Source organism: Cetorhinus maximus, chromosome 4 (genome assembly GCF_964194155.1).
Source record: "Cetorhinus maximus chromosome 4, sCetMax3.hap1.1, whole genome shotgun sequence".
NCBI lineage: Eukaryota > Metazoa > Chordata > Chondrichthyes > Lamniformes > Cetorhinidae > Cetorhinus > Cetorhinus maximus.
Genome location: NC_135882.1, coordinates 106514571 through 106541269, shown reverse-complemented (window position 1 = coordinate 106541269; position 26699 = coordinate 106514571). Strand labels below are relative to the sequence as shown.

At 42.1% G+C, this 26699-nt stretch overlaps 1 protein-coding gene across 5 annotated transcripts in view; it reads right to left on the bottom strand.

The window, feature by feature from the left end:
* Positions 1-26699, bottom strand: part of adcy8 (adenylate cyclase 8 (brain)) — a 133704-nt gene that overhangs the window by 58406 nt on the left and 48599 nt on the right. For 3 of the 5 annotated variants that reach the window (XM_078540594.1, XM_078540595.1, XM_078540598.1), the window contains exons 8-9: positions 9280-9477; positions 8673-8773 (exon numbers count right to left, since the gene is read on the bottom strand). In XM_078540594.1, coding sequence (XP_078396720.1) covers positions 8673-8773; positions 9280-9477 — 299 coding nt within the window. The remainder of the gene's footprint in view (positions 1-8672; positions 8774-9279; positions 9478-26699) is intronic. The other 2 variants (XM_078540596.1, XM_078540597.1) reach the window with 1 other exon arrangement.

Below are 26699 nucleotides of genomic sequence, written 5' to 3'. Positions count from 1 at the left end.
TTTATCCCACAGTGAGGTAACTCTTTGGGGGCCTGTACACAACTCCCACCCATGAATTCTTCCCTTGCTAATCCTTACCCAAACTAATTCCACATCACGATCTATTGCACCTATATCACTACTCACCACCGTATTGATACCTTTCTTTATTAACAGTGCTACCCTGCCTCCTTTTCCTTTTTTCCTATTTTTCTGGAACATCAAATACCCTTGAATATTGAGTTCCCAGTCTTGGTCACCCTGCAACCACGTCTCTGTAATAGCTATCAAGTCATATTCATTTATTTCTATTTGTGCCGTCAACTCATCTACACTTTGATTATTGTTTGCCTCTTCACTACCCTGCACCTCTGCTCTCTTGTTTCTTTTTGTTTTTTTAAACTTCCCTCCAATTGAGCCCTCCCCCCAACTAAATAGGTTAAAGTCCTATCTCCAACCCTAGTTATACAATTTGCCAGGACACTGGTCCCAGCATGATTCAAATGAAGCATGTCCCAACGGAACAGCTCTCTCCTTCCCCAGTACTGGTCCCAGTTCCCCATGATGCGGAATCCATTTCTCCCACACCAATCTTTGAGCCACACATTTACCTCTCTAATCTTATTTACCCTATGCCAATTTGCACATGGCTCAGGTAGTGACCTGGAGCGTATTACCTTTGTGGCTCTGCTTTTTAATTTAGCCCCAAGCTGCTCATAGACCCTCAGCAGAACCTCTTTCTAGTTCAAAAACAGAATTACCTGGGAAAAACTCAGCAGGTCTGGCAGCATCGGCGGAGAAGAAAAGAGTTGACATTTCAAGTCCTCATGACCCTTCAGCAGAACTGAGTATAGTTAGGAGAGGGGTGAAATATAAGCTGGTTTAAGGTTGGGGGGGTGGGTGGGGAGAGAGAAGTTGGGGCGGTGGGGGGGGTGGGGGGGTGGGGGAAGGGGGTGGTTGTAGGGACAAGCAGGCAGTGATAGGAGCAGATATTCAAAAGATGTCACAGACAAAAGGAACAAAGAGCTGGTGATATTATCTAAGAAAATGTGCTAATTAAGAATGGATGAATGGATAATATCACCACCTTCAACACCTCTTTGTTCCTTTTGTCTGTGACATCTTTTGATTATCTGCTCCTATCACTGCTTGCTTGTCCCTACAACCACCCCCCCGACAACTTCTCTCCCCCCACCACCCCCCATCCCCCCACCTTAAACCAGCTTATATTTCACCCCTCTCCTAACTATACTCAGTTCTGCTGAAGGGTCATGAGGACTCAAAACGTCAACTCTTTTCTTCTCCGCCGATGCTGCCAGACCTGCTGAGTTTTTCCAGGTAATTCTGTTTTTGTTTTGGATTTCCAGCATCCGCAGTAGTTTTTTGTTTTTACCTCTTTCTAGTTGTTGATACCTATATGGACCATGACAACTGGATCCTTCCCCTCCCATTCCAAGTTCCTCTCCAGCCCAGACCGGATGTCCTTAACCTTGGCACCAGGTAGGCAACACAGCCTTTGGGACTCTCTGTCTTTGCTGCAGTGAACAGTATCTATTCCCCTAACTATGCTAACCCCTATTACCACTACATTTCTCTTTTCTCGCCCCACTTGAATGGCATTCTGTATCATGGTGCAGTGGTCAGTTTGCTCATTGTCCCTACAGTCTGTGCCCTTGTTCACACCGGGAGCAAGAACCTCGTACCTATTGGACAAGGGCACTGGCTGAGGCTCCTCCAAAGCTAAATTCTGATTCCCGTACCTGCCTCACTTGCAGGCACATCCTCCTGCCCCTGACCATGGTCCAAATTTGATGTAATTAATCTAAGGGGTGTGACTGTCTCCTGAAACACAGTGTCCAGGTCACTCTCCCTCCACTGAGGCTAGCTTTATATTCCAGATTTACTAACCAGCTGCCATGGTGGGATCTGAACCCATGTCCCCAGAGCATTAGCCTGGGTCTCAGCGATATTACACCATCATCTCCCTGGTGTTCTGAAGAAGTGTCATATTGAACTCAAAATATTAACTCTGTTTCTCCCTCCATAGATGCTGCCAGTCCTGCTGAGATTTCCCAGCACAAAGACACATTTCAGATCTCCAGAATCCGCTGTATTTTGCTTTTATTTTCATATAGGACTGAGGTTTGTAGGACTCTATACAATAGGAGGGTGGTGAGTGGTTGGACCTCCACACCCCATAGTGCAGTTAAGACATTGTCATCGAGTGGACTCCAAAGTTACTTTGATACTTTTCTGGATGATAAAGATGTCAAGGGATATGGGGTTACTGAGGGTGATTAGCGATCAGGGACCAGTTACAAGAACTCCCCTGATCAACGTGCATGGAAGAGCAATCTCGAGGGGCCAAATGGTCTACTCATGCTGTTCTTCCATGCGCACCCATGTTTCTGGTTCTGCCTGAAACAGCTCTCTGCAAGTCTACCCCCCATTGGAAGCAGGTGTGAGGATGACATGCGTGCATCCCTGCCAAGGTAAGATTTCATGTTGCTTTCAATGTGCCATGCATACATACGGACTTTATGAGGGCATGGGAAAAATCTCATTTCTACTTACAGGTGCCTGTGGTGGCAGGAGAACAGAGTGGTGCGCAGGTTCTGGTGTGCGCATTTGGCACAAGGGGTCTGTATGCAAAGCATCACAACAGCAGGGCAGGCGTTTAGTGGTGCAACTTACTTCAGCTGTTATAAATCAAGGTATACGAGAATAAACTGCAATGTGTGTTACAAACAAGAAGCTGCGGCCTGCCAGCCAGCAGAAGATTTTTTAAAAAGGTAAAGACTAAGTATCAACAGCTAATTTTGCCTGGAATCTGTTAGCTATTATATTGTCATAGGCCTGTTGACTGCATTGTACCCTTTCAATGTCCTCTGCACGTGCCTCCCCGTCATCACCATTGCCTTCAACATCCTCATCATTGGAGGAGACATCTCAGTCCTCCATGTCTCCCTCTGCCTAGACATCCCAGCTTTGTTTCATGAGGTTGTGCAGGGCGCAGCAGACAACAATGATTCGCCACTCTGTGGGGAATATTGGAGACCTCCGCCTGAACAGTCCAAACATCTGAACCTCATCTTTAAGAAGCCTATCATCTGCTCATTGGTGGGCCTTGCAGAGGCACGTGCAGCATTGTAGCTCTCCTCAGCACACTCTGCGGAGGACGAACTAACATTTTCAGCCAGGTTTTCTGAGGAATCGCTTGTCCTCAAGGAGCTAGCCCTGCAATCACCAAGGTCCCACAAGGATTTGTGGCACCTGGGAATGTTTCAGCATATAGGCATTGTGAGAGCTCCCTGGGAACCGTGCACAAACATGTACGATTTGTCTGGTGTGATCACATATCAGCCACACATTCAAAGAGTGGAAACCTTTCCTATTGATGAATGTAATTGGCTGTTGCCAGGGAGCTCTCAGGAAGCAGTCAATAGCCTCTTGCACTTGCAGGAATCCTGAGATCGCTGCAAAAACCTCTTGTAGCCTGGCTTCGGGATTGAAGTGGAATTGGACAAATTGGTGTGCTCTCCTGAAGATGCAATCTGTCATCTGTTGCTGACTGGGACATGCTGCACAAGTCCCCATTGGAGCCCTGGATGGAGCCTCTGGGTAAAGAAATTTAGGGTGGCAGTGACCTTTAATGCCACCAGCCATGGGATTGCCTCCAAGTCCTTGTGGACACACCTCTTCATGGAGCAGCTAGCATTTGTGAGCAACCACATTTTGGGATATCCTAAAGAACCTCCGGCATTGCCTTTTGCTCATCTGTAGATAAGTGATATACGCAAATTTGGGCAAATTCTTGCCATAGCACTGGCCTCTGGTCGCATCTTGACCTTCCTGAGGCCCCACTGCCTCTTGCTTCTCCGGCCATTGCTCCTCCTGGCCCTGGGCTAACCTGCATCAGTTCCCCCTCATCTGGATGAGAGCCAGTAGAAAGGCAGTGTTGCCTGGAGACTCCATCATCTATGCCTGAGTGGATTTGTGAACAAATTGCAGTGATCCATCTAGTTAGCATTTTCTTTGCATATTTGCCACCATCTCTGAGCCTTTAAACCAATGCTAAGCCTTGTGCCTGGCATCTGTCTAGACATGGACTCCCCACCCTATGGTGAAGGATTTCCCGGAGGACCACAGATGAATGTTCTTCACCTTTCATACCTCAATGTGGATGGAGATATTGCACATTGACCGAGACCCCTCCATCAGACACGATTCCACTTGCCTCCATTACCCTCGAGACTCTATAGAGAGACCATTGCCTTGGCATCATAGAAAGATTTACTACATAAGCCTTTGTCAGACATGACCATTTACCTGGGATAATAGAGGTTTGGAGTCAAGACTTTGCTGCCATCCATCACCCGTGCCCCTTGGAGGCATCCACCTCCTTCCCTCCCTTCATCCCTGCCTCTGACAGCAGCAGATGCCAATCAGCACACAATGTACAGCAGCTCCAGACTTTGATGGGTTCTGGCTGGAATGCGATCCATTAATCATGGAGCAATGCTGGTTTATTGGGAGTTGGAACCATTGGAGGAGATCTCGGCTGAGCCTGGTTCTCCATGGAGTGGAATAATTAATAGGGTGCACCTTTCCTCAGCCCAAAAAATGAAGCATTACTTCCTCCCTGAAAAGAGACTCCTCCCATATCGAATGCTTGAGAGGTCTTATGAAATGCGCAACAACCTTGAGAGCTTCAGCATGGTGCGTGTGAGGTTTGCCAGTGTGTCAAGCACCTTCTACCCTCCCTCTTAACCCACCAAAATGCTCCCATCCTCCTACACAATCACTGCCTTGGTTATTCCCCTCTCTCCTGTAACTCTTCAAGCTCCTCCCCATTACCGTGGACCCTATTGTTATCTATGTGGACATTCTTGCTCCCTCCCTGAGCCCACAATCGTCGACGTGCCCTGACCCCTCCTGTTCTCGAGGCCAAGTGCACCGTGACTTTCCACGACCCCCCCATGAGACCATCCACTATCCGCACTCCCACCCTACCTGATCCAACTCTCCCCACTGACTGTGACTGTACCCTCTGCCTCCCTGTACCTAATTTAAACCCCTATAACCAAACTCTTGAGATCACCGACCCTACCCTTTAGACCCATCTCTCCACGATGTCCACTGCCCTGAGGGGCCATCCACTGCCCTACAACGAGACCAAAGCAAGACATGCTTATCCTCCTAACAAGCCCCGAACAGTCTGGCTTCTGACCCCAGTTACCCTCCACCATCCCCCACTGATCCTGCTTCCCTTGTCCAGCCCCAGCACAGCTTGGACTATTGACATCCAATCTCAATTAATAGGTTGACAATTACAAGTGGTCCCCAAGAAGGGCAAAGCAGTAGCTACTCACTCCAAAGTTAGAATTCTACCTTATCTCGCCAGGTGTACACCATTTATATGCAGTTTGTAAATCTGAACGTGTGAGCTTCTCATTAGCGGAGAACTTAATTTGGAAGGGGCACTTAATTTTGGTGAGCTGGCCTTTTAATGAGCATTCATGACATGCTAATGCATGCAAAAAGGCTTCCTGACATTTTTTGTCGAGAAGCTCAACCCACCTTTAAAGTTCAGAGAACATAATTGCAAAAGTTCATCCCACTGTCGGGAAACTTATTTTTGGCCTCCTGTTAAAGTTCCCCTGCCCGCCAAGCTTCCTGCCGCAGGTGGGACCAGAAAATTCCATTCATTATATTACAAAGAACAAAGAACAAAGAAAAGTACAGCACAGGAACAGGCCCATTGGCCCTCCAAGCCTGCGCCGATCATATTGCCCGTCAACTAAAACATTTTGCACTTCCGGGGTCCGTATCCCTTTAATCCCATTCTATTCATGTATTTGTCAAGCTGCCTCTTAAACACCACTATCGTACCTGCTTCCACCACCTCCTCTGGCAGCGAATTCCAGACACTTACTACCCTCTGCGTAAAAAACTTGCCCCGCACATCTCCTGTATAGTTTTCTCCTCTCACCTTAAATCTATGTCCCCTAGTAATTGACTCTTCCACTCTGGGAAAAAGCTTCTGACTATCTACTCGGTCCATACCACTCATAATTTTGTAAACTTCTATCAAGTCGCCCCTCAATCTCCGTCGCTCTAGTGAGAACAATCAGAGTTTCTCCAACCTCTCCTCATAGCTAGTAACCTCCAGACCATATTGATAGAACTTGTCCATTATGGTTCTGGTCAGTGGTGACACTGAACATATTGATCAATGATAATTGGCAATGATAGTATAATTGATGATCAGAGGGTGGTGGTTGAGTTTTCTCTTGCTTGAGGAGATGGGCACTGTGATGTGAATGCTGCCTGCCATGTCAGTCCAAGGCTGAATGATGCTCACAGCCCATTATAGGTTGGCATGGCCTGCTGGATTATTGGAGGAGCTGTGAATGCAACTGAAAATTGTGGAATCATCAGTGATCAGCCCGACTGCTAGTCAGGGTTGAGGATGCTTTCCTGAGGTACTTTCCAGTATTTTCCAGGAGCTGTGATGATTAGTTTAGGAAAATCACAACTTTGTGAAAGAAATTAATCCAGAAACTGATTTTCCCTTTGACCTCAGCTTTGTTTGGATGATGTGGTTCTTCGCTTGGTTGAATGTTGCTTTGCTGTCGAGGGCAGCGGATCTCATTCCTCTTAAGGTATTCAGCTCTTGTATTCACACCCGGATTAGGTGTGATGAGACCTAGACATAAGTATGAGTGTCATAGCTCAACTGGAGCAACTTGATTAGGGGACTAGCTAGCTCTCTTGCACAGATTTTGAACATCACCACTGGAATGAGGGCCCATAGCCTTCATTGTGGCCAATGCACTCAGCTGCTTCTTAATATCACATGGAATGGACCAAATTGACAACATTGGCTCCTATGATGCTATGGACCATGGACCTTAAGAGGAAACTGAATTGGATCGTTCACCTGACAAATTTTGACTGAACTTACTTGCAAGTACTTCAGCCCTGTCTTTAACATGTTGGGCTTCACGCACAGTTGAGAAAGGGGAGGCACATGAAGCCTTCTCCTCCTTAACTAGTTCTCCACCAGTATTCTTGACGGGATATGGTAGAGCTACCGAGCTTTGCTATGATCTGTTGGTTCTATAGCCGTACCATATTACATCAAGGATGATGGATGGATTTAGCCCTAATTTTGCCTAATGCTTTTGGTTTTTACCATGCAGGTACTCTGTCATAGTTTCATTAGACTGATGCCACATTCTAAGTGTCATGAAAATATAATCATTTTCATAATATTATTGTGACTTATTGTAAAGGTAGGTTAATAGCTGGGTTTGGTTAGTTTCTCTGTGTAGATGTGTGTGTGGGGGATTTAATTGAATTGGAGGCAGTTGGTCTGGAGCTTTAGAGATATCAAAAGGGAAGTTCAGTTTGAAATTCTAAATACATAAACGTGGATGAAGTTTGAGAGTGTTAAGTGTGAGGAAAATTTGCATTTTTAGATAAATTAGGTTAGTTTGAATTTCAAAGAAATAGTAAGATGTTACACCTAGCCATAAGAAGCTAAGCCAAACAGTGTGTTTATTTTTCCCAAAGGTTACTGATAAGATGAGTACTATGAAAGATTTATATTATGAGAGAAGTAAAGTTGCAAAGACATATTGGAACAATGGAATTTACATTAAAAAGGAAGAAACGTGTATAAAGGAGATGAGGTTATGTGTAAGCAGGAAGGCATTCTAAGATCTAATACCAAGTGTGAAAAGCCTCGAGCCTCTATGCATCAAGTTGCTGTCTACAGGAACCAAAGCTAAGAAAACTCATTTTGAATATCACTGTCCAGGGTATTGTGTGTTTTGCCTGGGTCTGTTGAAATTTATTCATTCTTACTGTTGCCTTAACGGAGGTGTAATTCAGATTAATTAGGGGATTTAGGAGTTTATAGTAATAATTTGTAGACCTATGTATGTGCTTAAAATCTTTTCTTTTATTAATAAAATTTACTGGAACTCAGTGGGCTTATTACTGCTGAATTTAAGGCACACATCTCGAAATAAAATACAAATTGCAAAACAGTTGTGGCAGATGTTTCAAGTTTCCCTCTGGGATTTGACCAGCTCGGCATTTACCATTCGCTGTGCCATAACATAAGGTATAGCTGGTGTCACTCCTGCTGCCCTTCCAGAGCACCCATTGAACCAGGCTTAGTCTCCTGGTTAGGTGCAAATGGATGTGAGATTGGGATGTGCCAGGTCAAAATGTTACATGTTATGGTATACAAGTCCACTGCTTGTGATGGCCCATAGTGTCTCACAAATGGCCATTTTTGAGTTGTTAGATTTGTCCTTAGTCTATCCCAGTTATCACGATGGTAGTGCAATACTACACTAATTTTTTTTCTTCATACGTACCAGGATTTCTTTTGTTTTTCACTTTCCTCCATATCTCTTCCTCTTTCCCTTTTCGATTTTTGCTGTATGCTTATCTGGTTTTTGAGGCCTTATCATTATACTAGGCTTGGCTTGAAAAAAATGTTAAATGTATTTGCAAAGACGCTTTTTAGCTACTGAATAATACTAAGATAAATGAATGACAATGCTGCCCCCTAAAAGCTATGGAATCTAAAATAAAAAAGTTTCATGTTACGCCACACCAAGCAGGAAAAAAATACACAATTCATCATTCAAGAGCGGATGGCAAGGTATATTTACCTTGATGTAGGAAGTAAACTTTGTATTGCTGTGATAAATATAAGAACAATGAAAGCACACACCAGATTTGACTTGAAAACTTCATCTCGCATCTGTGAATACTGGAAGAAAGAAGCACAAAACATTAACAGACTATGTGTTGCATATTCCACAGTGCTTTGCAGTGATTTATCTGTCTCTATGGGGGTTCTGGGAAATTAGCAAGATTATATCCTACCAGAAGGATGGGCTGTGTCAATTAAAAAAAAACAATACTAAATTTCTAATGATATTGTCAGGGTTACTTTACAGGGAGTTTTTAAAAAATGATCTAAGTAACCAAATCCAACGGATGAACTATTAAAATAACCAGTCTTGATTAACACATTAAAATTACCTTTCTCTTTTAACTATCTTTCCTTTCACAGTTTTAATCATGTCTCTATTCATTTTATCAACCACTTTAAAACTTTCTAGTGTGAAAGATATGCAATAATAGAAATGTTTACTTTTCAAATTTAAAATTTTGTGATGGAATCTTTTTCCCTTAAAGCTTTTACATCTTTGCTTCCACTTAAAGTGTCCTATTTGCTAAGGCTGCCAAAATGTGTATTTGTGGGCCAGCTACCTTTTCCTCCAGGCTGGAGTCTTTAAACATCAGTGAGAAAGGCTTGATATGCTCTCTTCTTAATTTATCCCCACTCCTTAAGTCGATGGTATGTTCTATTCGCTTGTTAATTTCCTCAGGCCCAGACTGGACATGCAAAGCTTGTGCAAGGTGGTTTGGAAGCAGATTTATTGAATTTCTTGTTAGGGCAGCCAGAGTCTAGGGAAAGCACATGCAAACAGAATAAACCCCGCTAGACCTCTGTTCAATTGCATTAAGAGTGAATAGTTAAAGGACATGTGACAAGGTGGAGATGATCTCTTACTGAGACAAGAATTTGTTTTCACTACAAGCTCCCTGTTCTACAGGCATTGCATCCTCAATATTTTGGATTAATCACTTGCACAGCATGTCTGCAATTTATCCGCCAAACCACATAAACAACATACCATTTTGTCAAAGCTGCCTTCATGATCCCTGTAGGTTATGTTAATGTGTCAGGGCAGCTGTAAGATTTCAATGCCTCTAATTTTATCTTCCAATATTTATTATCCAAATTTACAGAAATAACTTTTGCCAAACTTTAATGGCCGAACACATTACGTTGTTTTGAAATGGTGTCTCTCAAAACTCAAAAGCATTAAAGGTTAAAAGACCAAGTTGGGGCAGGGTGGGGGGTGGAGGGGGGGTGGGGGTGGGGGGGGGGGTGGTGGCAGGGGAGGGTGTGGGTTATATAGTCTTATCTGAAAAATTAAAAATAAGATAAAACAAATGACACTTATACATTTTTTAAAATTATAGTTTGATTTGATGCAAATTACATGTGTATCAATCAGACTGATTAAACTTTTTTCCCAGCAGCTTACTAACTGAAGAAGCCAGTGACTGAAATGCGGTAGAATATCTTAACAACGGTCATTATCTGTTTGCAATCAGTGTTGTTCAATATATTTATAGAGACTGAAATTAATCTTTGGTGAAAGTACAAAATGGCCATCCGTTTAACACTGCCTTCCATTTTCTTTTCCATTGAGTCATTGTGTTCTTGGGTTTCATTTCTTGCACATTGCTCTGCATTATTTGCAAAAAAGATGGCAAAGCAGACATAGAGTACATCCATTTTTCCAGATTAGAAAGGGAAATTAATGACTGATCCACCGTCTTCAAAATGAACCGGGCAATATTAAGCGCACTTCTCCTCCCCGACTAGGAGAAACTGTGCCAAATAATGGTATTTTAATTTCAAATTTTATTATTTTAATTAACTACTCATAATTCTTCAGTCGATTGCTTTTTGAGTGGTCCAGAACAGTGGCTTTAATTTATCACTATCAATAAAGCTAAAAGGTTATTATTCCATATTTTTACCAGCAAGGAGTTAAAGCTTTGGGAATATACAGCACTAGCCATGACCTCAATGGAGCATCAGGGAAAGCAAATATAACTAAACGTATTGACAATTTTTCTTACTTTAGAGATAGTTTTGCTTATTTCATGGTTGAGAGGATAAAATGTATACACACCAGCCATTTAAATTAACCAGTGGAAAACCTTGTCAAATGACCTTTAAGCATGTTACAATGCTTAGTAAACGTGCACTTTACAAACTCAGTCATGTCTTCAAACTGTAATTTGTGAAACATACACTAAAGATTGAAGCTGCAATATCCCTTTTCATAGGTTTGTTGAAATGGTTTGCTGTTGAAATCTTTTACAGTACCTAATCTATAGTATAACAAACGTCGCCATTTCAAAAGGCTGATAGCTCAACATATAATCATTTCATCTCTAGGCCTTGTGTTTGAACCCAATTACGATGGAGGTTTTAGACAGACCGTTCCCTTTGACTGCTGTGGGTAGTCCCAAAATGAGTCAAACTGAGACCCAGTAGACATAAACCCACAATACAGAAATGGTTTCAAATCTGGCGTTGATTTATTTTGATCTAGTGATCTTGTTCGGAAGCTGTAAGAACAGAGAGAGAGTATGGGAATGGAAATGTGACACTACTGGAGCAAAAGACTTTCTGAAGTTGGGATTGTGGCATATTATTAGATGGAAGGAGGAAGCTATGCATTGTGGCCATTTAGCCTGTGACCTTGCAGCATGACGTATTGAGTGCAAAGTTGAAGTCTCAAGCCACTCGACTGGGGAGCACAGAAATAAAAGGATAATTAAAGCAACAGAAAACTTACCAAAGTGGAATAAAGCTCCAGTAGTGAAGTCATTCCTTTTATTAAAATACTCGCGTTGCTCTCCATTTGATTATTGTGAATGTTTCTCAGCTGCTTCTTATCCTTCAGATAGATGCATTGTGTGACCACTTATTTAGGTTACCTGCATTTCTAGGACATTGCTTTCCTGCTATGGACTATGGTTAAGTCACACAACAGCTCCTGTGTAAAGTCAGAACGACATCACTTTAATCACTTAAATAAGAATAAATCCATGGGGCAGGGATTCCGCAGGAGATTGAAGTCCACTGTGTTATAAAATGCCAATAACGGGCAATTCACAGTTCATAAGTAGGGTGATTTCCCATGTCAAACCCAAATCAGTACGATGAAAGGAAGATGTGATCCGGCAGTCCGTACTATCAGTTTTTTTTTAATAAAAAGTATTAGAATAATTTCAAGTTTGTGTGGAATTATGTGACCAAAAGAGTACTAAATAGCTGAGAAATATTCACAACAATTATAAAGGAGAGAACTACTTCACCCCAGGGATATAAGTTCCATTTTTTTCAAAAAATGTATGAGCAAGAAGTCTACGTAATCAAATAAGAGTTTTATACAGTGATTATCGTAAACCACTTTGCAAACAGCAACAAAATGAGATAATGCAGTTATTTACATTGTTAAAGAACTTTTTAAAAAGAAACGTAATGCCTATAATAACAAGCCAACTTAAAATTTGGAGCGGATACTATTATGTCAGTTATAGTTAATACATAATGTTGTTCTTTGAATAAAAGCCTTTGAACATGCATGGCTATTTTTACTGTTGTAATAATTGACTGCAAAATTGAACATTGAAATTGAACATTGTCAGGCACTGTAATATAAATAATTAACTGAAAGGCATGCAGAATTTAGAAACAATGCAGATGTTTCATTCATTGTAATGTAGTTAAGCATGATCATTAGGTGACTATTGACCAACTATATCTACTGAAAATGTTGCAAGCATGGTTCCATGTTACAAATGCAGGAGCTGTTTATTCAGTTCTATCCCTTCAGTGCTGGACAGCAATATCATCAGTATCCAGGTTCATTGCCAGAGCCCAGCTATACCTCCACAGGCACTATCAATACTGCCTTTTGATCAAGCTGTCGTGAGCAACATTGCAAGGAATTCTACTTCCTTATCAATTTTCTCTCCCTTTCCTCTCTTATTCTCAAATTAACCAGCCATCACTAGCAGGACTGTTCTTTCTTTTCAGAAGCTCACAAAACATCACTTTCTATTACACATTTTGATATCACACAATGACTATTTCTCTCTCATTAATAAAAGCAGTTTGCATTGTAACACACTTCTTGCACCATTCTGCAACATGTTGGTTTTAATCGCCTGTAAAGACAGCCCTACAGCAAGGTTTTACTAGATCAGATTATGACCAGCCTTCAAATCTTTTTTTTCCCTCTTTCAGATGCTGACTGCTCTCAATAGATTCTAGTTATATTTCAGATTGCTAGCATTTTCAGTTTTCCTTTCTATTTTACCATATCATGATACTTTTGAAATTAATGTTAATTTGAATTAATTTACCTTTAACAGCAATTGAATAGTGAGTGAATAACTGGGTCCATGAGCAATAATCAAATCATTATTAGAATAGCTTTCAGAAACAGTGTCCCAGGATAGAACAATAAAAGGCACTTATCCTTTGATACCATGCATCGAAGACAATTCTCTTTTGACCTGCTTATGGCATGCTGACAGTATAATCAATTTGATTACATGCAGATAAATGACAAGGTCAATGTAATAACAAAAGAACCACTGATTGTAGTTTTAACAAAAGGTTAAATCATTTTTCCCCCCTCTTTCCTGGTTTGCACACACAGCTGTCACTGTAAAACATTTCTGTAAATCAATCTGGCAGAAGAACCAGGGCACTATCAGCAATTATTTAAAAATTTTATCCTAACAGCATATGGGTCCCTCAGATTCTGCAACGCTCTAGATGCTGAAACTTTGGCCTTAGCCAAAATGGTGCCGAAACCCCAAATCCAAAAGTCATGCCCCCATAACCGGCACCCGTTATTTTCACCAGTGGGGGATGGGGGCAGGTGTGGTGGAGATGGGGGACAGGGGCAGTGGAGATGGGGGACAGGGGCACAGCCATGGTTCATGGAGGCAGTGGCACATTTAAAAGTGCAGCTGTCTTCACTCAGAAGCAATCTTTTGTCACCCAGGTTTCTGAAGCACAACCAATGAGCTTTAGAGATTTGAGGATAAGGTCTAAATTTCTTTGGAGAGGTCAGGTACTCTTGAGATTAAGAGTAGACGTTAATGTGCATAAAAGGTGAATACGGTCTGTAGAACTGTCAGGTTGTCAGCTAATTTAAATCCCCTGCCCGTTAAATTTTGAAAAGAATAGCCTACTGTATCTCTCAGTTGAAAGAAAATGGTGCTTGCAATTTCAAAAGCTGCTTGTTGACATTAACTTGAGGGTTATCATTGTACTCTTAGTCCTGCTTGACCACTTCTACAACCACTCCAAGTGATTAGAAAAGGATTTAATATGGGGCTATGAATACAAATGTTTGTTGTAGAAATGATTAAGTACTTGAAGTGATTTATGGGCTTTTATCAATGAGTTTTTTTTATATAGTGATGTCTTTAAGAGATACTTAGAACATTTTTTATTTCATCTCATTATGGCTTCTGACGTCTGCCCATGGTGGATACTGGGTGAGTTGGTTTGGTGGGTGTAAGGGAAAAGGGTGGTGGGGGAGCATGGATTGGCATGAGTTGGCACTAAGTTGGCATAGGGACTGTAAGGGGACATGGGGATGTGGAGGGTCATGCATTGGCATGAGTTAGCACTACATTGGCATAGGGGCCCATAAGGTGGCATGGGTGGTGGGATATAGGTTGACATGGAGGGTATGAGGGACCATGAGGGTGGGAAAGGGGCATAGACTGGCATAGAGGGTGTGAGGGCCAATGGGGGGGTGGGGGATTGACATGGCATGAACTAACATGCATGGGGCATGGGGAGCATGTGGGGGTGAGGAGGTATGAATAGTGAGGGCAAGAGGGGCATACTGTCTTTATTATAACTGGGAGAAAGTCCCAGAGCACCAAGGTGGGCCTTTTCACCAGCCCACCTTGGCACTTGGCAGCCCTTGTGGCTGCCTCTGAACTCTTTCTGGGAGCAGCGGGCCTGACTCCAGTTAACACCCGCAACACCCCCGGCCCCATCCAGAACGGAAATTTGACCATTTGGAGAAGTTTTTCCTATGTCAGGTTTGGAGAGTTGAGAATGAAAGAGGGAGAGAGAGGGGGGAAGAGAATTGGGAGAAAAGTAAGGGGATGAGGATGATAAGGGGATGTTGTAAGGAGGGTAGGGTGAAATGGAGAAAGGAGAGGAGGGAGGGAGGCAAAGGAGAGTGCTTAATCAGCAGCACCTCATCTATCAACTTAAACATTTACTCCCCCTACCACTGGTGTACTGTGGCAGCAGTGTGTGTCATCTACAAGATGGACTGCAGTAACTCACCAAGCGAGTTGGAATATCAGATCAGCCATGATCTTATTGAATGGTGGAGCGGACTCAATGGGCCGAATGGCCTACTTCTGCTCCTATGTCTTATGGTCTAAGCCTCCTTCAACAGCACTTTCCAAACTCACAACATCTAGCTGCTAGAAGCAAAGCAGCAGCAGGCGTATTGGGAACACCATCACATGCAAGTTCCCCTCCAATTCACATCCTAACCTGGAACTATATCACCGTTCCTTCACGGCTGCTGGACCAAAATCCTGGAACTCCCACTCGAACAGCACTGTAGGTGTACCTACAACAGATGGACTACAGCAGTTCAAGGTGGCTCACCACCTCTTCAAGAGCAACTGAAGGTGGGCAATAAATACAGGGCTTGTCAACAGGGAGGGGAACAGGGAAAGAGGCGCAGTGGAGAGGGAGGGAAATGGAGAAGGGATAGCAAGGCTGGCCCACCCACCTTTGTCTCAATTGAGACCTTTCAGCGGGCAATTAAGGATCGCTTGAGGATCGTTTCCTGCCTGGCCTCAATTCTGAGGCTGGCAGGATTTCAGGGGTAGGGGGAAACCTGGTAAGCCACCCTGCTCAGGCCTCGATGGTGGGGGGGTGGGAGGCACCTCCTTCAATGGCCTCCTTTCCACATCGGGCATCCCTCGTCACAAGGTCTGGTCCCCCATGGGTGCTCCCTCCCCCTGAGTCTCTCCATCAAGACCCACACCTCTCTCTCCCCACCTCCCCAGGTATCACCTCCCCACCCCGCCGTGAGACCACTGGGTTTAACTCGTCCTGGGCTCCTGGACTTTGAACCTGGAGACTGCTTGCTGTTCCAGTCCTTGCCACTGCTGTTATTGGCATTGTTGGGATTACAGAGTTGCCATTCAATCAGACTGACCAACGTCATTTTAAGGCGGGACTTCATCCTGAGTGAGGGACACAAGTTCCATTTCCAGCAAATTGGCTGCGGGGCAGCTGGTACTGGCAGGGATGTGTTCCCCGCTGACTCTGGATGGCAGGCAGGAAAGCCTGCAATCCAAAAAATCCTGGCCCAGATGGCTACTGTTGTCTTCATAAAGGGGTTTAAAATGTGAGTCCCAGATCAAAGAAATGTTTGAAAGCAAAGGGTAAACAAGAAGAGCTCTTAAAGTATCTATATACTTTCAGATCAAAGGACAAGTTTAGGAATTCAAGTCGGTTGAAATCTCTATCTGGCACATCCTAGGTGTGCCATGTTACCATGTGGATAGATTGCAGGGAGGCCGTCTGTATTGGGTTTATCCGAGTCCTTTTCACACAGAAACACCAGTCCACTTGGAAGACTGTGACAAGACAGTTGTGTATCTGCCAGCAGCCAGAACAAGGAGTATAGCGACCGTTAGGAACCAGGGATGTTCCTGAGATAGAGCCACTAAGCAGGAATCACATTAGGGCTCATGGTTGGAATGAAAAGTCCAAATTCATGAGGAATTTAAATTGTCATATCTGTCTTGTAAAACTAATGGAAGAGACAGACAATGGAAAATCCTTGCAAGAGAGAGCGCAAGCTCTGGAAGTCTAAGTGCCAGACTGGGATTTGGATTTTTGCTGAGTCCGGATGACTCAGGAGCCATTTAAAAAGAGTGTACCGGTCTGATTCTGGGATTCCCAACCCTATTCCTGGGATTTCCAATTTTCACCAGGGCCTTTTGAGTGTGTGGGCTGATTCAGGTTGGTCCATGGCACCTCAGAGGTGTCATTAACCATAGTCTACATGAGTAAACCTGTTGAAAAGTTGAAAAATCCTCCTCATGCCGCTTATGCCAAGCTATGCCACTCTAACCACCCCCCTCATTTCTATAATGCCTCCTATGCTAAGATGTGGCACTTCTATGCCCATTGACCCATACACCATTTAAAATTCTATAGTGACAATAGGATGTGTAAAAAATAGCTTTAAGAAAGTCATTCATTCATAACTTTCCACTATGTTAAAAATGTCTTTTTACTACAGGGCAATAAAAGTGTCAATCATCCTGACCCTTTAAAGTATCAATAGCAGAAACTGCAAGCACTTGAACCATCTTAACCTTGAGTAAATAAACATTGTGCAATTGACAGCAGAGATCAGAGAGCCAGAGCTATCAATCAGCAATGTTTTTCCTGGGACGCAGGTGTTTCACCAGGCTAATGGATTTCCACTACTGGAAAAAGAAGCCAAGAAAACGGCTCAGGATGAAGCATCAGCAGACAATGAGCCCAAGACCTGGCTTCAGGCAGAATACCAATGACATGATAAACCAGAGATATCCTCTGCAGCACCACTAGATAGCAGGTATGTACAACAAAACATTTGGTACAATATAAATCCGAATTGAACAGGTTATTGAGATACTGAAATCCTGCTTCAGGTGTCTGGATAAATTTGGAAAAGCACTGCAGGACAGCTTTTCCAGCATTCAAGAATCATAGTGACATAGAACTTGCTGCATGATTTTGCAATTTGCAAAAATTTTATTTTTTCCTTTGCGAATGGGGAGGAGAAAGAAAGATAAGGAAGAAAAAGGAGGCACTGACTGCCTTGTCACCTCTTTCCATTATCTACATTATCTTCTTGTTAGGCTTTCTATTCTCTGTTACCAGGAGCCAGTCTTACCTTACCCTTCTATCTGCTGGAAGAACTTCCATTTAGACATCAATAATTTTTTTCAGGGCACCAGAAATTGCTCCTTCTTCAGACTTTGCTGCAGTTTAAATATGTCCATTGATAGGTTTTCCAACAGCCCCCTTTTCCCTTAAAGCAGCAGCTATGATTTATATGCTGCTGTTACGCTACAACTCAATATCAGTTGGCCCTTATCAACAGAAACACGTCCCTCAGCCTTCCTTAAATATTAAGTTGGCCCTGCCCTATGGAAATAAGCTGCAACAGGATAATATCAGTGGATGGAAATTCCACCCAGTCACCAATTCCAGTGGGAAAATCAGAGTTGGAAGAAAATTCAGGCCCTATTCTTTGGGCAGAATTTTATCCTTGACGTGTGGGTGTGCCCCCGACACGCCTGTGCGTGAAATAAAGCGTGCTGACGTTGGATGAGGATCCCGGTGTCAAAGCGCACTCTCGTGATAGTTAGGTTGGCGGACGTGCACCGGAGCCGGCAGCGTGCCCACCGACAATTAAAAGGTCTATTAAGGCCATTAAGATAACAATTGTCCTGAATTTTTCACTGTCCATTCAACGTAATGGTTGACGGGCAGGCGAAAAGTCAAGCAGCCTTTGCATTTTTTAGGAAACTTCATCCATGGGCGGGATGAGGTTTCCAAAAGCAAATGAAAATAAAATAAAAATTTAACACTTGAATTAAAATCATGTCCCTGCTCATGTGACAGGGTCACATGAGGGGACATGCTTTATGAAATTTTTATTTTGTGCATTAGTTTTGTTAAACTAATCAAAGCACTTTTTCTCGCGCATGCGCAAACTGTGCACTAGGCCCGCTCACCCTACCCCCACCGCCTGCACAAGCAGCACTGAGCACTGCCGCTGGCATTTCATGCTGGGCAGGTCTTAATTAGCCCTCCCACGTAAAATCACAGTATGGTGGTCAGGACCGAGCACCCCTGAAAAGGGCAAAATTCTGCCTTTCCATTTCATTGATCGCTGCTCTGCAGTAATTGGATACATTCAACCAAAACCCCTCAACTGCTTTCATTTCCTTAGTCGTTTCAATATTATTTATAGAACGTTTCCATCAGAATTTTTTTCTTCCTGTATTCAATACCTTCCATTTGTGTAAATTTAATGTTGTTTGTGCATTTATGCGTGTAACTTATTTTGTGATTCCAATTTACCTCTTCAGCTTCAACCAAGCCTCATAGCTTGATATTATTTCTGGATTTCAGCATTGAACCTAAACTGATATCATAGATCGGAGACAGAGCATGTCAAGGATTTATCTGTAGGTTAGTGCAACACAAAATTGGAACATTTCTAACTGTTACTGTTGTTCATGTTTCCTAATCCTGTCATTCCCTTGAAGGAATTTTTGCTCTTCCTGCCATTGTCCTGTGTGACTTCCAAAATCTGCCTAGTTGATTACCTAAGGAACTATTCAAACACAAAGTCTACAGGTCTATAATCTGGTATAAATTCATTCAGGAAAGCAACAATTTCAATGTTCATTGCTTATGATACATTTAACAAATGGATCTTTAAATATGATGAGTCATTTTCTCAGCTATTAAATTAAATGTAAAAGCAATTTAATCATTAAATGTAGTCAATAATATAGTTATGAAATTCAGTGATTTATATTAATGAATTAATTACTTTAAATAATGATAACATTTAATAATTTTAAAAAATTATCAAATAAAATGAATAACTTAGTTCTAAAATGGAAATAATTCCTTTTCCTCTCCCTGCCTCCTTTGACATCATGGACCATGCTTGAGACTGATAACAGTTCTGTCCCAACCCATTCCTGATAGTAGCTGACATCTAGGGTATGTCAGTCCTGATTTCCATGATGCTATGCTGCACTCCTGATCAACCTATGCTACGACTTGACACTAGCCCAATAGAAATTCATGGCATTATTGACTTGGACAATCAATGAATAATTTGAGTAGGTACAGGAGGGCAAATTATGCCAATGCGAGATAGAACCTAAGCCAAGCAAAGAGTTAACACCTTTAGGAGAAGGTAGGCAGAGAATTGTCAGTGAAAGGACAAATGGAAGGAAAAAAGATGACTTTATGTTAAAAGTAATTGATCCTAGATTACAAAGGACTCATAGGGTGGATTTTGTGGTCCCAAAACAGAACCAAATGAAGGTGGAATGGCAAAAAAAAAATGGTTGCCAAGTATGACCGCCAGAAATCCTGCCTCCATTTCCAACCAGCTCCATTTTGTGTGGCATGGACGGAAACCAGACCCCACCTATCAATGACCCACTTAACATTGTTGTGGGCTCATTAAGGTAAGTTTTGACATTTTGATCAATGCTTCTGGATAAAAGTCCATGGGAATCATGGCAGCCAGAAGGAGGTGGACACTTTCAAATGGTAAGTGAAAATGGCCTTTTCTGTTTAAAGGGCTTAGCTATTTTGTGATTTTTGTACAAGAACAACCATATCCCTCTGTACTGCAGTATTCTGCAGTCTCTCCATTTAAACAATATACTCTTTCACATTTCCCCACATTATACTCCATCTGCCAAATTTTTGCCCATTCATTTAACCTATTTATATTCCTTTGCAAACTATTTGCTCCCTCCTCACAACTTGCTTTCCTACCTATCTTTGTATTGTCAGCAAATTTGGCTGGAAATCAATCAGTTCCTTCATCCAGTCATTAATACAGGTTGTAAATAGTTGAGGCCCCAGCACTGATCCCTGTGATACTCCACTAGTTACTGTTTGCCAATCTGAAAATGACCCATTTATCCCAGCTCTCTGTTTCCTGTCCATGTTAAAATATCACCCTCAAACTTTTACATGACGCCTTATCAAATGCCTTTTGAAAGTGCAAATGTATTATATCTACTGGTTCCGCTTTATCCACCTTGTTTGTTACATCGTCAAAGAACTCTAATGAATTGTCAAATATGATTTCCCTCTCACAAAACCATGTTGACTCTGCCTGGAAGTATTATGATTGTCTAAGTGTCCTCCTACTACCTTATTAAAATGGATTCTAGCATTCTCTCAATGACGGATGTTAGGCCAACTGGCCTATAGTTTCCTGTTTTCTGTCTCCCTCCTTTCTTGATCAGAGGTGTCAAATTTGCAGTGTTTGCAGTTTGCCAGAATCTAGGGAATTTTGGAAGATTACAACCAATGTATCCACAATCCCAGCAGCCATTTCTTTGAAGACTTGAGGGCACAGGCCATCAGGTCCAGCCTCCTGTCCTCCACTTGTCAGCCTTTAGTCCCATTATTTTTTCTCTAATGATGGTGATTGTTTTAAGTTCCCCCCTTCCTTTTGCATCTTGATTTTCTACTATTCTTGGAATGCTTTTTCTGTCTTCTACTGTGAAGACAGATACAAAATACTTGTTCAAAGCATCTGCCATTTCCTTATTTCTCATTATTAATTCCCCAGTCTCACCCTCTAAGGGACCAATGCTCACTTTAGCTACTCTTTTCCTTTTTATACGCTTGTAGAAGTTTCTATTGTCTGTTTTTATATTTCTTTCTAGTTTTCTCTCATACTCCAATTTCTCCCTCTTTTTTTTTAGTATTCTTTGCTAATTTCTAAAGCTTTCCCAAACTTCTGGCCTACCACTAATCTTTGCAGCATCGTATTCCTTTTCTTTCAATATGATACCACCCTTAACTTCCATACTTAGCCTCGGATGGTGCATCCTTCTTCTTCAATGAATTTATCCTTGTTGAGAGTTATGAAATATCTCCTTAAATGTCTGTTGCTGCCTCCCTACTGACTTTACTTTTAATCTATTTACCCAGGCCACTTTAGCCAACTCTGTCTTCTTACACTTCTAATTGCTTTATTTAAGTTTAGAGCACAAGTTATGGACCTACATTTCTCACTCTCAACCTGGATGTGAAATTCCATCATGTTATGATCACTCTTGCCTAGAGGATCTTTTACCAAGAGGTATTTAATTAATCCAGCCTCATTACACATGACCAATTCCAAAATAGACTGGTCCCTGGTAGGTTCCAGAAAGTAATGTTCTAAGAAACTGTCCCAAATACACACTACAAACGCATCCTCCAGGCTACCTTTGATAATTTAATTTGTCCAATCAATGTGAAGATTAAAATCACCCATGATTATTGCAGTACGTTTCTTGAAAGCCTCGTTATTTCTTGATGCATATCTGTCCTATTGTGTAGCTACTCTTAGGAGCCGAATAAATTACTCCCACCAGTGACTTCTTTCCTTTGCTTTTTCTTATCTCCATCTGAACTAATTCTACACCTTGATCTTCTGACCAAGATCACTTCTCACTATTGTACTGATCTCATCCTTTATTAACAAAACTATCCCATTTCCCTTTACTTTCCTCCGGTCCTTCCAAAATGCTAAATACACTTTAATATTCTGATCCCAGCCTTGGTCATTTTGCAACCACACTCTGCAATGGTTATTATACCATACTCATTTATTTCTATTTGAGCTAACCATTCATCTGCCTTGTTATGAATGCTGTGTGCATTCAGATAAAAAAGCCTTTAATTCTGTCTTTTTACTGTTTTTTTGCCCACTCTGTCTTAATTTGCTGGTGCACTCTTATGTTTGTATGCTCTGACCCTAACTCAACACCTACCATAGTCCAAGTTACCACCCCACCCTGCAAACTGCCATAGCCCAGCATTCCACTACGATCCCTGCCAGACTCTTGTTCTCAGCACTGTCAAACATCATCACCATTATTTCCAGTGTTTCTACTTCTCATGCTCAATGCATCCAAATCCAGGTTCTGGAGACTTGGGAGAGATATGATGGTATGTGGAACCATTAGGGAGTGCATTGTTGGCTGTAAGTTTCCAGGGAGAAGAGTTTCAGGGTGCCAGTGATGATGGCAATTTCTCAAGGGCATGTTAACAGTGTAAATACATGAAGGTTTGGTCTTCTAGGGTTTAAGACATTGTTCTCTAGAAAATTTCAGGAGTGGACGCTATGCCAAATAGTAATCTATTGAAAAAATAATGACCGAATCGTATTATAAAAGTGGACAGCAATCTGGATTCTTTGTCCAGAGGCAACTGCCAAAATCCACTGTTTGCATCCAATTTAGTGAATAGAGTACTCTTGGCTAGTTTGGCAAGACTCTCATCCACTGAAGCCATTGGGTGGATCTCACATTCCACTTTTGTCTCACATTCCACTGATTTGTTTAGTTGAGTTAAATCCTCGCAGATTCTTAGACAGCCTCTAGACTTTGGGACCGTAATCATTCCTGGACACCTTTTTGTTGGCATGGTGACCGGTGAGATAACCCCTGCTGTTGCATCTTTTCAATTTCATCCTTCACTTTGTCCAAAAGTGGGTGAGAGGCTTTCCTTGGTGTTAAGAGGCAAATTGGTTTAGGATCAGCTCGTAGGGTGATATGGTACTCAGTGTTTAGTTTCCCTAGGCCTGTAAATAATTTTGGAAATTCATTCTTGAATGTACTGCTGCAGTTCTCATCAGCAACTTTACCCACTTTATAGATTAGCTCAAATTTTAAACATACCTTTCTGCTTAGTAGAGAGCACGCTTGATTTTGAAAGAGATAGAAAGGTTTAACAATTTCCCTATCTTTATACTCATTTTAGCCATGAATTAGCCTTTGACTTTCAATGTAGTCCCATCAGGACCCTGTACTTTGATAGATGAGGGTTGCAATGTAATCTGCTTGAGCTATTTGACTTCACCTGATAAAACAGAAACCTCTGTTCCTGTGTCTAATTTTTAAACCCTGTGTTCTGTCCATCCACTTTGCAGTATGATTTACCTCTTTTAGGAAGGTTGCTTCCTTTGTTTGTGGTACTTCCACTTCTCGTATGTGGCTTTGGTTAAAAATGTTCTCCCTCTACTCACAGGTTGTCAGCATTTTTCAACGACAATTTTGAAGTGACCTATTCTTCCACAGTTGTGAGACTCTGCATATTCTTCTCACTTGTGCAGATATTCCTGCCACACTGCTGACATTTCAAGATGGCAGCTGATTTGCTATTCCCCGTTTTTGTGGGCTTAGGCTTTGGCGTGCTTTCTTTCTTATGGCCTACGTACTGAATGGTCTTGCTCAATCTTCTCCACAGGACCTCTCCCTCTTCGAGAACAAACGCCCAATTTTGTCTTCTAAGTTCAGTTTGCCTCGTGATTTGTACTGCTTTTGTTAATGTTAAATACTCTCTTGTCTGTAAGAGATCCAACTAATGCTTCATCAAAAACTCCTGCAATGATTCTGTTATGAATCAATTCGCTCCTTAAGGTACTGTAAGGTGCCTGCCTACATAGATCTTTGATGGACGAATCGATGCTTTCACCTAGTCTTTGCTTTCTCTTGTTACAATTAGCTCTTTGAAATATTAGGTTCCAGTAGATTTTCAAATATGAATCAATAGCTTGCAGGACTTCTTCTAAGAAGTTGAAGTCTCATCAACCCCTTGCTTTGCTATGAAGTCATCAGCAACAGATCCAACTACATAAAGCAATGCACTGACCTGGTCTGTTTGATCTTTATTGTGTAAGCCACAAGTGGTTCTGTACCTTTTTTTGTTCATTCATGGGATGTGGGCTTCGCTGGCTGGGCCAGCATTTATTGCCCATCCCTAGTTGCCCTTGAGAAGGTGGTGATGAGCTGCCATCTTGAACTGCTACAGTCCATGTGGTGTGGGTACACCTTGTAAACCATTTTCTCCAGTTGACTCATTTCTGGGCCTATCAAGTGCCTTCAGAGTTCCAAAATGGTTCTGGAAGTGGTAGTATGGATTCCATGCTTCTAAAGCACCCTGGAATTGTTTCTGCTTCTGTGCTGCTGTTTGCTGCTTCAGGCCTGTGCTCACTGTTGTCTGGACTCCAGATCTGCATCTCAGCTTGAATCTGCTGCACACATGATGCTCCAACTCCCTGATGAGTGTCAAATTTGTTCCTTTTGTCGTTCTTTCTAGGACTTCTTGACTTACCAGGTGTGTAGTTTTTTTCTTGAGGTTTGCTGGGTCCGTTACTCGTTGTCTACAGCCACCATGTTTTGTCATGTGTTCATGGTCTAGACGGGGTCCTTCGGGGCTTGTCAATTCGCCCAAAGTAAGTTGCTCGAGACTGTAGTTTGTTAAAACCATTACTCTTCATTTACAGCTATTATGTACATAATGGGACCTCTGCATGAGGCTGGGATGTCTGGTCCTTCCAGATCTCTATCTCTCACTCATGTGATGTTACATCATCATTACATCGCATCATGTGCTTCTGATGTTAATCCTTTACTCTACATTTTTATACTCAATACATCTATTTCTGAAGCTCAAGATCCTTTGCAAACTACTCTCTCAATCTGTCCTGCCACCTTCAAAGGTCGATGCACATGAACTCCCATGTAACTCTATCCCTGTATACTTTCAGAATTGTGCCATTAAGTCGACATTGCCTCTCCCTATCCCTTCTGCATATCCCTCACACTTATCTGTAGTAAATTCCATCTGCTATTTGTCTGCCATTCTGATAGTATATGTCATGTTGCAGGCATTGGGTATCATCCTCACTGTTTGCCATACCCCCAATTTTGGTATCATCAGTGAATTTTGAAAATTTACTCCATATTCCAATATCCAAGTCATGTATAAATTTAAAAAAAGTGGTCCTAGCACTGGTGGGAACAACAGTCTACCATCCTCCAGTCTGAAAAACAACCATTTCCCACAACTCATTTTCTGCCCTTAAGCCATTTATTTTTACCCAAGCTGACACTGATCCTCCTGTTCCATGAGCCTCAATTTTGTTAACCAACCTTTTACGTGGTACCTTGTCAAACGCATTCTTAAAATCCATTTTGACAACATCTATTTGCCTGTCTTAATTAACTCAAACCTCTCCGAATGTCTGTTGATTTTTTTTCCCTTAGCATTGTTGCTAAAACTTTACACACCACTGATGTTAAACTGACCAGCCTTAGCTACTAAGAATGTCCTTATGCCTTTTCTTGAATAAGTGTCACATTTGCCACTCGCCCATTCTCTGGCACCTCCCCCTCTATCAAGAGAAAATTGGAAGATTATGGCAAGCCCTTCTGCTGTCTCTGCTCCCGCTTCCTTAGCCACCCAGACCAGGTGGTTTATATCACTCTAACCCAACTGTTCCCCCACAGACACTTAGCACACTTGGCTCACCTCATTTCCCAGCACCACATCCAGCAATGTCTCCTTTCTAGTTGGACCAAGTGTGATGAAATATAGATAACAGTTAAGTGGAATAGAGATATAATTAGGTGGAATATAGATAATTAGGTTGAATTCATACATAATTAGAACATTACATTATAGTTAAAACAAATTTATTGAATAAGTGATCATTCTCTTTTAAGAAATAGAAAAAGGTTAAAGTTTTCACCCAGGCATCTTTGCACATGTAGGTACATCCCTGATCCTGACTTAGAACATATGGCCATTACTTAATGATCTCAGAATTCACTGGGATTTCTTTAAAAGCCTTTTTTGAATGCAGGTACCAGATACAGGCTCATCGACTCAGATGTTTACAGCACAGAAGGAGGCCATTCAGCCCATTGTGTCCGTGCTGGTCAACAAAGATCTGACTACACTAATCCCATTTTCCAGCGCTTGGCCCACAGCCCTGGAGGCTATGACAACACAAGTGAATATCTAGGCAGAATTTTTCAGTCGACGTGTGGGGGCGGGTCCGACACGCCGATGCATAAAATGATGTGTGATGATGTTGGGCTTGTGTCCTGACGTCATCGCGCTGAGTTGCGATGTTTCGTTTGGCGGGTGCGCCCCGGAGTCGGCTGCGCGCCCGCCAATATGTAAACGGCCTGTTAAGGCCATTAAGGATTTAATTAAGGTTATTGCGAATGCTGCCCGTCCAACCTTAAGGTTGGTGGGCAGGCGAAAAGGCCAAATGGCCTTCGGGTTTTTTTAGGAAACCTCATCTACAAGCAGGATGAAGTTTCCTAAAGCTTTTATTAAATGAATTTTAAAAAAATCACACATATAAAAACATGTCCCATCTCATGTGACACAGTCACAAGAGGGGACATATTTAAAT